The sequence below is a fragment of the Phasianus colchicus genome, chromosome 11 (assembly GCF_987193195.1).
Source record: "Phasianus colchicus chromosome 11, bPhaCol1.hap1.1, whole genome shotgun sequence".
In the NCBI taxonomy this organism is placed as follows: domain Eukaryota; kingdom Metazoa; phylum Chordata; class Aves; order Galliformes; family Phasianidae; genus Phasianus; species Phasianus colchicus.
The window spans coordinates 4308679-4325309 of record NC_143446.1 but is presented as its reverse complement, the minus strand read 5'-3'; the positions used below and the strand labels follow the sequence as shown (position 1 = coordinate 4325309).

The 16631-nt window shown below is 36.0% G+C and overlaps 2 protein-coding genes across 2 annotated transcripts in view; one reads left to right on the top strand and one right to left on the bottom strand.

Moving 5' to 3' along the window:
- CENPP (centromere protein P) overlaps positions 1-16631 on the top strand; it is a 128261-nt gene that overhangs the window by 11492 nt on the left and 100138 nt on the right. Inside the window, exon 6 of the mRNA XM_031609330.2 lies at positions 2054-2150. Within this exon, the coding sequence (XP_031465190.2) occupies positions 2054-2150 (97 nt within the window). The remainder of the gene's footprint in view (positions 1-2053; positions 2151-16631) is intronic.
- OGN (osteoglycin) lies at positions 3997-15481 on the bottom strand. Its single transcript, XM_031609307.2, has 7 exons — positions 14940-15481; positions 14062-14314; positions 10534-10618; positions 8536-8694; positions 7761-7963; positions 7126-7221; positions 3997-6546 (listed from the first exon to the last, which is right to left on the bottom strand). Exons 2-7 carry the CDS (start codon positions 14227-14229, stop codon positions 6376-6378), a joined length of 882 nt encoding a protein of 293 aa, XP_031465167.2. The 5' UTR covers positions 14230-14314; positions 14940-15481; the 3' UTR covers positions 3997-6375.

Sequence of the window (16631 nt, the reverse complement as noted above, 5' to 3'; positions counted from 1 at the left end):
CCAGTAGTATGCACTTGCAGCACAGAAAGCAAACGTTATCCTGGGCTGCATCAAGAGAGGAGTGGCAACAGGGCGAGGGAGGGGAGCATCCCATTCTGCTCTACCCTTGTGAGGCTCCAGTTGGGGTACTGTGCCCAGTCTTGGGCACATCACAAGAGAGACGTGGAGCTGTTGGAGCAGGCCCAGAGGAGACCACAAAAATGCTCAGAGGGCTGGGGCATCTATCTCACGAAGACAGGCTGAGGGAGCTGGACTTCTTCAGCCTGAAGAAGAGAAGACCCCAGGGAGACCTCACTGCAGCCTCCCGTTATTTGAAGGGAGCTTATAAACAGGAGGGAGAGCGACTTTTTAGGTGGTCTGATAGTGACAAGGGAACAGTTTTAAACTAGACCAAACATCTCCTCCTTCCTTTCCCCATACCAGCTCTCCATCTATTTTCTGTAGTCTGTCTTTGGTATTATTCTCTGTGAAGTGGGTGAATTATATTTCTTCTTCTCGTTAAAGCATACGTATATAGCTTCTCAGATGTAATGGTTGCTTTCATTGTATTCCAAACAGTAAAGAGGGTGAATAAAGTCTGTTTATATTCCTGGTTAGATGATCTCTCTAATTCTCTGATGGCACCTACCTTAAGTGTTCACATCTCTTAATGCAATTGGTTCCGTTTGTTTCAAGGCTAACTTTTGCATATTACTGACTTCCTTTGCCTGCCTTTGTGGACCTTTTCAGAGGGAATGTAACTGTCTTACTAAAAATGTTTTGTTTGTGTACATCTTGGTTTTCATTCAAACTAACATAGTTCTGCTGGAGGACACAGCAGTTAAGTGTATAACAAAAGTAACTGTAGTGCCAGTCATTGAAGCAGAAAAGCTGCTTCTGTTTGTTAACTGCGGTCAGCAGAAATGGAAAAATCTCATATTGAATGTGGAATCACTGGACTTGAATATTTACAATTGACATTATTCAGTAACTCTGAAAACAGCAAGGCCAAATGATAGAAATTTTTCCTTTACTGTCTTACATTGTCTTCTGTATTGAAAATTCCTCAGGCTTGCCTTGTGTGACTACTGCTGACCCCTCTCTTTTCAGTGGTGTTATAGGTGAAAATTAATACTTTCTGTAGCATATTGCTGTTGAAATATTTCCTTGCCAAATAGCATTTACATTTCAGTCTTATGATGTAAACTGTAAGCCCAACAGTGTCCTTTCTGGTTATGTGCAAGCTGAGGAAAGGTGTCTTTGTACACTAGAGAATTATTTAATGCAAGTGTAGGATTGTTCAAATGAATGAAACTGTATTGTATCCAGATGTAGATGAACTGCTAAATCATGTGAGAGTCTAAAGCTGTGGAGATACTGAGGAGAGACCTGCAAGAATCAGTTCAGGTCCATCCTGGAATATTAGTTTCTGCACAGAATGGGTCTGGCACTAATATCTCCACAGTCCATTTCTTAGTTGTGGATTCATTTGCATTGCTTTTTCCCCCTTCGGTCTTACTGTACTGATTATTGAGATCACCATTTTTCTTAAAGAAAGATGGATGAAGGCGTAACTGTATTTAAAAGTTATTTTTTTAGGTCACATTTGCCAGGCATTGTCTAATGAGAAGACTTTCTTGCTTTCTGTAATTTCAGGGTTAATCTTGAAAAGATTGAATGGCACGTAGGCAGAGACAATAAATTTCACTCAAAGATTTGATTGAGTGGGACAGAAGTCAGAGGACTACCCATGTGGTTTGGTTCATTTTACCAGTTTTGCAGATCACTGTTTTACTATGTAGCACTTCGAAATTTATTCAAGACAAAGAATATTAATGAGCAAGCCTAAAGTCACATTAAGGCTTAATAGGAGAACTGCTTTGCCAATTTATCCCATTTTACAAATAGACCTAATTCTGTTGCTGTTTACCTTTCGGAGAACCTTGAAATGCTTGGCTCTTTTTTTTTTTCTTCTACAAAATACTGCACTTTTATGTTAAAGAAGCTAATTTTAGGCTATAGAATTGATACTTCTTGTGCTGTTTGGGATAAACAATATATTTTTCTTTTGCAGCACTGAAGAACGTGGAAGTCTTTTGATGTTTTTCAGGAGCTTTTCATCTTATGCTGAGTGGTGTAAACATCGTAGATGCACCTTCTTACATTTCAAGGTACTGTCTGTCAAACCTCTTTGTGTGAACACTCTGATTCTTAAGTGGTTGATTAAAAGAGAGCAATGCAGGTGAACTTTGCGTTCTTCAGAATGGTCTGGAAATCTTAATTTCGTGCATTTAGGAGAAGAGAATATTAGCTCAAGATGTTTGTGTTCAAGGGACAATGTCCTGGCTTGGTATTTGTGTTGTTTTTACCATGTTATTGCTGGGTTTCTTATACGTGGAGGAAAATAAGTATATCAGTGCCTTTTCTGTGGAGGAGCAAGACAGTTGTTTATTACTATTAAATTTCGTTTTGAAGATCAGCAACAACAGGAAAAAAAAAATGGCAAAAGGAAAAAGTTAAAGTAATGCTTGTGGTCTTTGGCATTGAAGTGTTAGCTCTAAAGGACTGCATCTGTCTCTTTTGAAAGTGAGACAGTGTGTGTTTGGGCTACAGCACTTCCAGTTCTGAAATGTTTGATTTGAACAGGAGATAAACCATTCCTCCCTCTGAACTGGAAAATACTGTTTAAATTTTGTTTTAAGTTACCATTATTTGGCATGTTTACTTTGTCTTTGGACTGGTTTTAAGATAAGAAACTCTCCCACAACATAAAAAAAAATACTGCAGTCTTGCAAACACTGAACATTTTATATGATGAATGGTTGATATGATGTGAGGGTAATTAGCTGCTGAATTGTTTTTCAGTTCTTTAGCTCAATTTTATTTAGCTCAAGCATTTAGTGTAATTAATCTCAGCATAATCATTGCTTTTCAACTGTATTATGAAGTGTGCACTGCTTGGATTCCTACTTTTTTTTGTTGTTGTTTTGACTCTTTTAGGCTCTTCTGAGCATTGTACTAGGCGAGTATTTTTCTTTCATCTGGTTGGTTCATTCTGAAAGAAGACTTTCTGGGATCAGAAAATTCAGAAATGGGTGATTGATTAAATCTAATGATTTAGTGTTTTCAAAGCTAGCTCACTAAAGAGAATATGTGTATTTCTAACTCTAGTAACCCTTGTAACTTTATATCCTATGTCAACTCCTGTGAAAGTGGCTAAAAGTAGCTTTTAACATTTGGATCAAACAAGTGAGTAGTTGTAATAACCGTTTGGATACCTGAAGTAATCATGGCCATTTCAGACAGATGCTAATTGCATATTTCAAACAAAGCTGATAATCAGGAATGGCAGTTTTGTAGTGAATTTTTGCACTTAACAAAATTAATCATGGGATGGTTGACTGTAAATAAGCAGAAAAGCAGCTTGTATTTGGCAGCAGGCTTTTCTTGTGTGCAGAAGCAGTTTAAGTAGGTGTGAGTAGAGCAACGCTGTGTTAGAAACATTCTGTGCTCTGCATCATATTGTGCTTTAGCAGTTGTGGATTTTTACTGAAAGAAACTGGGATGTCACATGTATGCTTCATACACAAACTCAGGAGTTCAGTATAATGAAAAGGAATCACAGAATCAGAGAAGGCCAGGATTGGAAGGGACCTCAAAGATCACGAATCTCCAACCCCCCTGCCACACACAGGGAATGCTGCTACCTTCTGCTGGTAGTCCTCTCTTTCTGTGGGGAAAAAACCTCCCAGACAGAGCTTTAAATGGCTTTTGAAGAGTTGAGTGAAATAACCCACAAATCTTTGGCTGTGTGTTTTTGCTTTCTTCTGCGTGATGGTCACCTGATGTTATTTGGATTGTAGAACTTGCTGCGTTTCAGCAATAAATGTTCCATTTGCAAAATGCATTTACATCTATGAATAATTTCCTGGTCTAGAGACACCTTAGTCTGCTTTGAAACTGCACGTGAAATAAGTGGGCATTGTTGGAAGAACAGATGAAAGAAGCTGCTATTGATTAACGAGAAAGAAGTTCAAGTTTTATTGAAAATACAGAATAGAAATAGATGATAGAGGGGAAAAGAAAATAGAATGGTGTACATTCAGCTTGACACTAATAAAGATCACAAAAATAGAAGGGGAAAAAACATACTGAAGCTCTTTCACTTAATGTTTTAATGAGTTAACTTGCTGTGAATGAGGAAAGGAAATTAAAACACGTGAGTATTTATTGTCTGCATGGGGCTCACAGAATATACCAGTTGTCTGTGTTTTGCTTGCAAAATATTAAAAGCATTAAGTTACTGTTGATATTTAGTACTTTTTCAAAAATATATACAACAACTTACTATGAAATTTGTGATGTGGTAGTGGTTAGATCTTAGTGTGTTTGCATGCATGTGTACATAACAAATGTGTATACATTTGTGTAGGCACCTGATTGTTTTCCTAGGGAAATAATTGAAACACTTTTGGTGTTTATTGATCCCATTAATACTGGAAAGGGCTTTGTGTAGTAGCAATGATTGCTTATGAGAATCAGATGTGAGACCACTATTTATGTAACGTTATCATACTTCAACTATGTTTTCTATATTTTACTTAGCAAATAGAGATGAAACAATTTCTGGCTTTCTTTTTGATATAAATTTGGATTGGATTTGGAATGTATTTTGATATGCTCTGCAGTGGTTTATCTTTCCCTAAGTGTCTGGAGACATAAAAATTTCAAGATTCACATGGAAAAAATGAACAACAAACACAGTAGGGCTTGGTTTTGTTCTCAGATATATTAAAACAATGGAATTTCTTTCTTGTTATATTAAAACATTTAAATGGAAGAGATGGGGGCTGCTATGCCTTTCTTGACTAGTGGGTTCAGGGTGAAAGTATTTTGTCTTGATTTTCATAATTGTATCCTCTTTCAAGAAAGATGGACCCACAATGGACAGTCACCTAGATCTTGGCACTCTTAGTGGCAGAGCATCAGTATGTTCAGAATTCAGTTCAAATTTAGTAATAATTGTCTAGAGCACAAGCACTAACAAATTGAGGTTTAGCTAAATAGACATAATTAATACAAAATATCTTATCAATACTGATTTTGGTGGTAGTGATACATTATCATGCATTTGTGCTTAACTATTTCTACAAATCAGAAATCTACACTAGCTTCAAGGTTAGTATGATGTTGGCTTAGTAATGGTAATTAGCACTTTTTGGCATTTGTCAGTTAAAAGCATTTAAGCTTGTGGCTGGTATTTGAGGAGATGATAATATTTGTTTGAGGATAACACTTAGAATAGTGCTATGTTAGAATTGTAATTTTAAAGATATAATGTTATTTTTCTGTATATTGTGAAAGTATTGGGTGCAAAGGTATTTGTTTCTTTGATCTGACTTCTAGTTAAAAATCTGCTCATTTACAGGCAAGAGCATTAATTCCATTTCTTGTTAACTTTGTCGCGTTTTCTGTCAAGAAAAAGCAGTGGAAGAAGGCTCAGTCTATGTCATGTCTTAATAAAAAAAAAAGTGCTTGAGTCATACCCTGCTGTATGCTGATGGCTGTATTAAAATGGAGAAGCTCAAGTGGCGAGAATGACTCCTATGAGCACAGCTGAACAAAATGTCTATATATTATATATTAAATCAAAAATATAAAGTGTAAAAAATATTTGTATGTAACATATACAGTTGAATGTGTTTATATGTATACGTTCAATTGCAATATATAATGGCATTTAGATTATTTTGAAAGAAAAATATTAAAAGAAGGTTTGATGCATACTTGAAATTTTCCATTCACTTTGTTGCTTGGAAAAAATCCTAAGCCTGAAAAAAATTCTTCACCTTTTCCATAAGTTTTTAAGGAAACTTCAGTGAAGTTGAACTTGGACAAATTCTGTCTCAAAGCATAATTTTCTTTCATATGTGATTTTTTTTTTTTTTCCCATGCAGTTTTGAAGTTTTAACTGAAAAAGTTTCATTCCAGGCCCAAACAAATTTGACTGGAGTAAAAATTTAGCTTACTCAAGAAACGTTTTGATTTATCAAAGTAAAATATCTTGATTTTTCTGGGAACTGGTGAAGAATGTGAAGTAGCAGTTGCAGGATTTTAGCTGCGTGTAATGAGTAACTGCTGAATTACAAGTTGGAAGTTTATGTATGTGTACTTGTGTATTTTTACATTTTGATTAACAAAAGATTCTCAAAGTTTGGGTGGCATTGTAGCTCCTAAATAGAATGGCTGCTTTGAAATAATTATTTCAGAGGAGAACCCCATTTCAACAGGGAAAATTGCTTTAGCGTGGAGAAGATATAAACATGTAAACAGTAATAAGAATGATCTTTTGTTATCATGCTTGAGTTTTGGCACATGTAGTTACGTAAGTAGTAGCTAGTAGTATGTTCCTACAGGCAGTGTTCTCAAGCAGGAGAAAGCATTGACGTGCTTTGCCAGGAGGATTGGGTTTCCTTCCATCCTTATCTCATCCATACGTGTGCGGATGTACCGTGTGTTATTAGACTTGCAGAAAGTGTCATCATTGATTGTAGTAATGTTGTTGTGCTGCAAAGCAAAACAAAAAGTGGGATTTTTTTTTTTTAAATAAATGAATGCATTCACACACACACAAGTTGAGAATTGTCAAGCTTTAACTTCCTTCTTACTCTCTTATTTCTTGATGCTGGGATTGATTTGTGTTACAGGTTGGTAAGAATCAAGTCTTTCAAACCAATCAATAAACAGTTTGAGGTTGTAACTGATGTTTGGAATTTATTGTTGACCAAAGATTATTACTGTTTCTTTTATTTCTTGGTGAATAGAAACTTGGTGTGCCAAAGTTTATGAGAAATTCCTGCACGGTAGTTAGGCAACAACTTCTGACAGCGAGGATAATGTAATTCTATGTAACTCTAGGGAATTATTTTAACTGCTTTTTCCTCCTATATGTTAATAAAATAGACAGGTTGAAGAATGATCAGTTGTGACCATACAGGTCAGAAGCAAGCTGTTGTGTTTGGAGGAGCACTGGGCAGTGGCAGCACAAGTGCAGCACAAAATGCCTTGGAAGGAAGTCGAGCTAAGTTAGTGCAACCACTCAGTCTTTCTGTAATGTAATAGTAAGTAAAAATACTTCAAAAGTACCTGAAGGTGCAGAATGCGCAGACTTTCTGGTAGGTTAAGGGGAACAGATTCCAGTGCATTATGTCCTAAGTAGAGGTAGGCCAAATTTGTCAGTTTCTAGTGGAACAAAAGAGAGAATCAGTGCTGATATTACTTGCTCTCATATCTGTTATTAGTAATCTGCATTTTTTTCTGATCACAGATAAAGCCTGTAAAGGGATCTGACAGGAAACATTCTTTTGTTCTGAATGTTGAATTCTGTTTCATCAAGAAACTGATAGAGCAGGCCTTTATGTTCTGGAAATTTCCACGTCAGTTTACTGGTTATAAAACCTGGCTCCACCCTGAAGATGTCATTGTTAGCATTTCTGTGATCCACAGACCTCTATTGGAACCATCCGTTTTGAATCTACCATCTCTCTGTGTGTGAGGAAAGAAGTAGGTAAAATTCTATCTTAATTTTTTTACATGAACTTCATGAGAGAGCAAGAGTACAATGAGCCATTATTCCAGACTGCCTTCACAACAAAACCTGAAATGCTGCCGCTTGCACATCTGTTTCTTGCATTGCAGAAATACAGAATAAATCAATATATTGGTCATTATGGTATTCATTTTATTTAGCTTGCTAGCCTAGATTATGCTCTCTTACTTACCTTGAAAGCATTGTTTTTGATTCCTCTGCTCTTGATTCTGTTTTGGTTCGCGTTAAACGTTGTTAGTTTGGGAGGTAGAACTGGAAGTTTCACAAGTCGGTTTTCAGCAAGAGAAAGTTCTTCCAATAACAAAAGCTTTGAAAAGGCTCCATCTTCTATTTCTTCTATCATATTCCCACTGAAATCAATTCTTCTCAAAGTAGCTTAACACAAAAGAAGTGAAAATGTAAATAGTGAATGTAGAATTGCATAATGTGAAAAATCCCTGGTTTTACATAGGATGGCACAACCACTGCCATTGTAACATCTAGTATTTAAATTTGTAGATCACAAACTAAGAGGTTCTGTTTATATACATACATTGATGAAATAAATGAATTACATATTTGTGTGAGACTTCTTGTTTGGATAGAAGTAACATGATTTTATATATTGGTAGGATTTGCCATGTCAGAGGGTGAAGTAGGTGGCAAGATCTCTGGAGCATTTGAAAGAAATAGATTTGATTGTTGAGGACTGGCTGGCATGGAATTAAATTTCATTTTTAGCAATCTGTTCTTGATGGTTTGGAAATATTAAGATGAACGTGTGGGCAAAAATGGGTTTCCATGTTGCCTTCAGATTTCCTTTGCTGATACAAGCATTGAAATTTTAAATAAGTAATGTACATGATGTAAACTAGCAAAATATAAAGAATATATATTATTTTGGTAGTTTTGGCATAGTGAAAAAGGACACCAGGAGGTAAACAAATTCAAATCTGAATGTTACTTACTAATGTCAGCAAAATCTGAGACTGCTATCCTCTTTATTTTATTGAATCTTGCATAAAGATATGCTGTTTCCTTTGGCAGTGGGGGTACAGCTTCAATATCTATTTCCTCACAGTACACCGACCCGCTTAAACACACGCAGAGCAGACAAGTGGGCAGATCTGAAAGCAAAGTATTTTATGAGTGAGCAATTAAAAGTGCATCAGCTTCAATATTCATATCAATTATTTCTGATATCTTCTAAGATTTTTCTCTCTAATAATAATAATAAAAAAATTAATTGTTCTACTAGCAGCATTCAAAACTTTTAAAAATCTTTTTTTGTTTTCTATTTTCGTGCCATGTATATACTCTGTTTTTACCTGAACTTGTCTTGAAATACTGTTAAGATTGATTTTATTTCATTCTGTAGTTGGCTTAGAGTGGTTTGCATTGCAGAAATACAGAATAAATGAATATATTGGTCATTATGGTATTCATTTAGCTGCAACTCCATGCAGGAGAAACATCAGAAAGGGCCCGCAGTTGATGTCATAATTGCATTGGAGCATTTCTGGCAGGGTCAAGATCACCCTGTTTTACTCCTAGCTACTATTCTGTGTAATCCACTGCATAAGAACTCTAGTGATGACAATTATATAATAGCTTTAGGAAATGTGTTATTTGCTGTGTTTTTTAAGAGCTTATTAAGTAATAAGCTCTTATTAAGTAATAAGAGAAACTTTATCGCCTTTAATGCAGGTGAAGCCTATTATGGCTTGCCCTGTCCATCATACATATTGATGAGTTACTACTCATTTCTTCCTTGGATTAATCCTTTGTGACAGAAATAATCTACTATAAGTAACAAAAATTGCTTTGAATTGGTTTTGTCACCACTGTTATCTATTCACTATGTTTCCTATATCATGAGATTTTGGGTTAGCTTCCAAATTTTTCTGTAGTAAAGAGAGAAGTGTAGTACTGCTGGGTGGTCTGTTAGAATTCCATAGCAAAAAAGGGTCTTCTACAGTCAATGGGCCAAACTAGTTTATGTAGTGAAGTGATCCTTTTATTTTTTTGTGGAGATACTGCAGAGAATGGAATTGGAATTTGAAGCTTTAACTTTGTAAATGCTACCATGTATTAGGCTTTAGACTTCCACAGGATTTACCATTTTTAGGTGTGGTTTGTCATCTGTTCAGTGTAAGAAATAATGAAAAAGAAATGTTTGTGAAACAATGGTGCCACAATTTAAAAGGCAGTTGTATCTGTGCTTATCTGACTAGGCTTCTGCCAGGTCTGGTCCCCTTTTGATAGGGGCTTGTTGACAGATGCCATTTGACGATAATTAGTTGCCTTTCATTAAAACTTTAGTGAACATTGGCACTTCAGTGGTCTTGCTGAATCATCTGTGATTTTTGGAAATTTAGATAACAGACTCAAAATGTCTCCTAGACTAGTGAAGAACATTCTTGATGTTCTTGTACTTCATCTGTTTTTATTCCTGAATTCATTTGTATCCCAATTCATTTATGAATGTTTTACATTTTAGCAGGGGAAAAAAAACCAACCAGACTGGAAACTATGTAAATGTTGGCCTCCTTGGTCATCAGATGTGAACTCAGAGAGCAAATTAATCTGTTTAAACATGTTATGACATGGCTAAACTGTGGACCTTATTGGGACCTTATATTTTTGGTTGTCCTGGTTCTCATATGCCTAGCTTATTTAACCTGGGTGCATCTATACAGCAAATGCAACTGTAATTCTGTAGAGATTCTTCCAAGCTGTGTTTTCCATATTCAGAGTTTACCTGGAGATACTTTAATATTTCTATTTTTTTTTAATATTTAATCTGCTCTATTAGAAGCTAAAGTATAGAAGGCTTTCCCCAAGAGACACGAAAACATCATTTCTATATCCCTTGTCATCTTTAGTATGTTTAGTGCTTGTGTTTAAAATAGGTTCCTTAGGAGACCTTGAATAGAGCAATATCCATTTCTCCATTCTTAACTTACTTGTATCCTTAGTGGGTCTGGCACTCAGTTCGCTGTCATCTCCTTGCATTCTCAGGCCAGTGTCAAGAGAAACATTTGTTCCATCCTTTGTGTAAGAGCAAATGTTATTTTACAAAGCAATAAGCAGTGTTCCAAGGATCTTAAATAGCGTCTCTCTTAAAATGAGCTTCCTACATCATATCTTCTTGTGACATTTAATTTTTAAATTATTCTTATATGCTGGTTGACTAATACTTGTCTAAGACATGTGAGCTCTTCATTTTGGAAGGCAAGAAGGGAAAATGAACTGCTACTCTTCTTTGGATAAGACCAATAGCCATAAAGAAAAAAGAATAGAAAATACAGACCACGTGATGATGATGAAAGAATATGTAAGCTCTGAACATCTACAAAAACCTACTCTTCAGAAGGCAGATTTTGTTGAAAATGTGAAATATGAGAGAATTAGATTGAGAAGTTAGATTGTGAGTTTTAAAATATATCCTTACATTTCCTTGCATTTGAAGTTATTTGCAATTACCTGTAGAGATATTAATTATATCTTTTAAATTGCTCGAAAACTTGGTTTAGAAATCTGTTCCTTTCAGGTACTGGCTGAAATTCAGCTATACAGTTTCTTTAAACTTCCCTTAAGTCTGTATTAAAACCTGGGCTGCTAACAAACGTAGCCTTGGGTGATGTTGGAAATGATAGATTTTCACTGAATATAATATATAGAAATTTTAGAGAATTACATATTGTTTCTAGATATAGAGTATGCATACAGTGGATCATAGCATGGTTTGTGTATTTTGATGTTTGAGGGAGGTGTTAGATTGATTGAAGCAACTGTGTTTGGCTGGCATCTTTATCGTCTTTTTTTGATGGGAGATAAGTTTTAGAACAGGGTTAAGGTGCATTGTGGGCTGCTTGGCTGTTGAACATGCGGAGGGAAAAGCATCAACAGATGGGGAGAACACTTTTCTTTAAGTGTGCTTACTGAGCAGAATCCTGGCCTGAGTACGGAAATCAATGAAGGGATTCTGTGTGCAACAGTTGTTTTACTTAATTTACTTAATTAAATCCCTTATTGAAACATCTAGCACACCTCCTAGGGCAGTGGGAGAACGCTGTCAGTTTACTTTGGGTACCAACTTTGGTCTCATTTACTGGTGGGTATTTTTGTATTTTGGAATGTAAAAGCATTGAGCTTAAGAAACATATCTTAGCCAGCCTCTGCTGTTGTGACAAAATGGCATGTCAGTCATCCATCACTTGGCTTGTCCTGTCTCTATCCAAGCTGTAGCTCTCTTTTCTGAGTTGTTCTTGAGATGTTTGGGAGAGGCTGATCTGTTACTGTTGGACTTCTCTACATGAATTAGAATGCTGGTGACAGTTCAGCAGATATTGCATGGGACCTCTGTACAGAGAGACTTCAAGTGTGCGGTGTAGAGAAGCTGGGGTGTAAGCTGGAAAGATAGACTCAAACAAGCAGCAAATCGAAACCATGGAATATTGGTGCAGAAGATTGTTTGGATGATACCTGCAGGACACTGATTACTTGCATTTATAGAGTATAGTACTCTGAAGGAATACTGATGTATTTTCATACTGAAATTCTACCTGTCACTTGCACTTTACTCCACAGACATGAATTTCCCACATAAAATCAGGCTATTATGTGACATCTAAACACCTGAAACATCTTTAGAACTACTTCTGCGAAGTAATTGATTCTTCCTGGTAACAAACAGGTGTGTGTAATCAAGTTGAGTATTTATATTCAGTGAAATGGATTAGTCCATGCATGTGATAGTGTCTGGTTTCAAATAAAGCACTGTAGTTGATCACTAAAATGCATTTAGGTAGATGGATTTCTAATGTGAGAATTTGGATTTCTTTAGTATAAACTTTTAAAATTGATTCAATACACAATAAGGAGTTAACTTTGTCGTGCAGGATTAAGATTTTCAGATTGAGCAAGTTGGAGGAAATTATTGGCACACATTTCAGTTACAGCTGAAATATTCTGGAATCTGGGATTTGTATTTTAATAGCGTAGAATACTTGCCTGCATATCCAGTGACTGAAGTTGGGAACGCTGGAATTTGTAGAGATCTATTTGTTGCACATATGGAACTAATTTATTATTTTGCAATGAAAACACATCATTGGAGAACTGACCTGGTGGAAATAGTGACCGATTGCATTCCTGGAATTATCATGAGCAGAACCGTTGGCCTTCAGTAGACCTCTAGTTTATAGTGCTGCCAACAGAGACATTGCTTAGTTTATGGCACATCTGCAGGCATTATTTCCTTGTAGGTGTACTCCTACTGTGAGTAGTGGTGTACTCTTACTAGAATGATGTTAGTAGAGGATGCTATTTGATGCTGTGCTTTGCTCGTTAAGATTACAATACATAGCAATTTAAAAAGTCTTACTCATTGATTGGATGGTCACTTATTTGTTGAGTCATTTTAAATGGTCTTGTTCAGAAGTTAGTGAGGCTTGTTGCTCCATCACTCTGGCACATGTCAGATTTAAGAATGCCTAGTTTGTTTCTAATAGAAATACTTAGCTGCTGTTTTTAGCCTAGCATGGAAAGATGTAATTTAAGTGGAACTGGAAAAATATTTAAAGAATATATATATAGAGAGAGAAATGATTTCTCTATAGATGTGCTGGAATTTACTACTTATATCAGTCTTTTGCTCTCCCCTTTTATTACATTATCAGACTAATATATTGTAAGGAGATGGGGTTTTCTACTGTCCCTTTCAGCTGAGGCTGTTGCACTTGATTTAACTTATTTTTGTATCTCCTATTTAAGTGTTTAAATTAACAGGCTCCTATATAGAGCAGCAGCAAAATGGTTCTGAGTTGTCCGTTTGACCATTTGGGGGTGCTGGTGAGTGCCACAGTGTGTTGTTATTGCTATGTTGAAGAGTCTCAAAGTGTTAACACCAGTAGGTGACACCCACGGTGCTGGGCATTCTGTACGTAGTACCTCAGAACTGCAAAAACTAAACAAATAAAAAGCCCCGAAAAAAAATAAGGTAAAAAACACAATAGCTTGAGTCAAAAGAAAAGCTGTGCTTTATAAGGAGAGGTTGCTTATGATAAGATTGCAGTTTCAAGTATTTCTTTGATAATAATAACAAAACAAAAAAAATCAACGGAATGAAATTACCCTCCTTAATCTGAATTCCAACTTACTTTGTTAATACAACATTACTTAAACTGCCCAGCTAGCGTGCTGGTATGTCCCCTTTTGAAACTCCTAAAACAGCAGGCACGTAGCTGCAGCAGAGTGAAAAGCAATGCTGTAGTCCTAGTTGCAAAAACATGTCTTTTGGGGTTATTCAGACCAAAGCAAGAGTAGCAGTTTTGTGGTTTTAATTTGAGTGGCTTTCTTATTTCTGGAACTATTCTGTGTTTTGCCATTATTAAAAAGCTTTTCAATAAAACTTGTATACATACATGTAACAATTTATTTCTATAATGCTTAGCAGTTAAAATATGAAAGTGATTATATAAATAAAATACCTTTATTATATCCTTGGACAGCATTTCATAATCCTGTTGGACCAGGCTTCCCGTGACAATATCTGTATCATACTCATAAAACTTGGGTGAATCTTGCTGTATTGTTGGTGCTGGCTTCACCAAAGGTACGAACACAACCAGGAAAAAAGCAGCCTGCAAAGTCTTCATTTTCTCACGAAGCAATGTACTTGGCTTCCACCGAGCTGATGGAGGTCTGCTCGTGTGTTGACTGTGGAGAATACTTTCTTTGTGACTGCAAATGAAAATGCAATCCGTCAAAACAATATTTAAAGCCTAGAGAAGTAGTTGGCAGAGGTTTCTAACGCATAAGGAACATGGAACAACTTTTAACTCTTGGTATTCTTTAATTAGACTGAAGTATTATTAAAAGATGCTATTAACGTGAAGTGAAACTAGGAAATAATAAACAGCCTTTTCCAAATAGTAAAGAAAATATTGTCTGTCTGCCTATTTGCCAGAGTGCTATTTCTGCCAATAGCAGGAGGATTTTATAAAGCATTTTATGAAACACTTGGCATATATATATTTTATCAAATTAAAATGAGAGATTTTTCCCTGTTGTCAAAATATGTTGCTATAAGCATTTGAGCTTGAAAATCATTCTCTCATTGCCTTTATCTTCACATTTCAAAGCAAACAGCAGAAGATAATTTTCTCCCCCATCCCCAGTAATATTTTACAGGTTGTACATAATTGGGGTTGGGATGGAGGCTGCAAGCACAGTTGAAAAGCATTTTAAATACATACACAGTATTTCTTAAAATCGATCTTCACACAGCATTTTGTTCTGCTTGCTGTAGTGATGTGCTTTATTTAAGCTTTAGGTGAAGGTACTTTCAGAAAAAAAGTCCACCTACCTTTTTAGCAGATTCCAAGTTCTTCTGTGGCTAAAACCAGAAGTTCTTATGCGTGTGTTAAACCTAAGTAGACTGCTAAAAGAATAAAGTTATGAATTACATCCAGGTTGCTGCAATGAATAAGTTTTCCAAGATTGACAGTCTTAAAAGTGCTTTCCATGGGGTAAAGAATGCTTTGCCAGCATTCTGTCCCCAGGGTAAGAGGTAATATCCTGGAGCAGGGGGCTGTACTTAGCTTTAGCATTTACAAATGTTATCCAGTCTGGTTCATCCTGCTTGGCGAAGTCGCAGTTTTCTGCTGTGTGGTGATTTACCCTTTCTAATTGCTAAGGCTCTTTCTTTGAATCGACTATTAATTGTGCAGACTAGAGGTCTGTAACAAGGCATGTGTTATCCATTTTGTTTAATAGTTCAGCTGAGAAACAAAGCAGCTGCTTGCTGACTGAGACAGAGATAGAGCCAAAGCATACATACACTACATTAGTCACATTTCTATGAGTGGTTGAATGTTTCACTACAACTTGTATATGTTTACAGAAGTTCCACCTATGTAAGAATTAAAAACTTTTCAGTCTGAAGAGTTCTGGAAACCAAAAATAGTTTTTAGAATTTGGTGGGTGGGGCTTAAGTGAGATTTTTTTCAGCCAAGTAGTTCTCATCTAAATGCTTTATTGAATGAGTTGTTCCACAAGTTATTTAGAAGTTGGGTTTTGTAACAAATACGTTTTACACTCTATTTCAGTTATAAATTACTTAGCAAATATTGCCCAGGTGTAGAATTTTCATATGAACTGTGAAAGCATCAGTTTTCTAGACTTCCAGTGTGTTTCTTCCTCCCCCATCCTTTTTCTTATTATGTACTTTTGGCAATCACTATAAATGGGAGCCAGATGAACATTTGAAAGTTTGGAGTCGAATTTTTTTTATCTCTATAAAGTATGTGGCAATAAAACCTATTGAGAATATATTCAGATCAATTTTTCTCTCTCATCTTTGTGGGCTTTTTAAATAAGGTAGCGCTGACAACTAGAATAATGTTGGAGATAAGCAGTGGACATATTTAGATTTTTGTATAAGTCCTGTCTTGTTTAGAAACCAGATGTTGATGGCAAATGTGTAAATGCAAGCAGTGTTTGTTACCATTAGGACTTGCAATTTTCTCTAGGATAATGGTTTTGCTGTAAGTATATAACTAAAATATAAAGGGAAGAATCTCAGTAATGGTGGAAATTGGTTTCCAAATCATACTGGTTGCTGCTGAGATGGAACAAAAAGTTGTTTTTAAGTGTTTTGTTGCGAAGATTTTAACATGTTTTCCACTGCAGAATTGCAGGAACTTTCAGTTGAGAGGACTCTGATAGAAAAGGTAGATATCCTAGAGAAAGGGCAAAAAGATTTGCAGCTTGTCAGTGTCATCTTACCATCTGTCATACATGGCCATGTGAGCAACAATGGCATATCTGCTTTGTAGTTGATCTCCTTCCAGCCACCTGCTTCCTTTCCTCACCCTGCTGAACATCCACATTAAGACTTCATCTGACTGCAAAACCAACATTTTTCAGTGCTTGTGTGTAATCAAATGGTAAATATTCTATCAGGAGTATATTAAGTATAGTATTTTATGTCATACTGACGGTATGCAAGATACTAATGCAAGAAAAAGGAGGACTTGTAATACTGGAAGACTTTTGT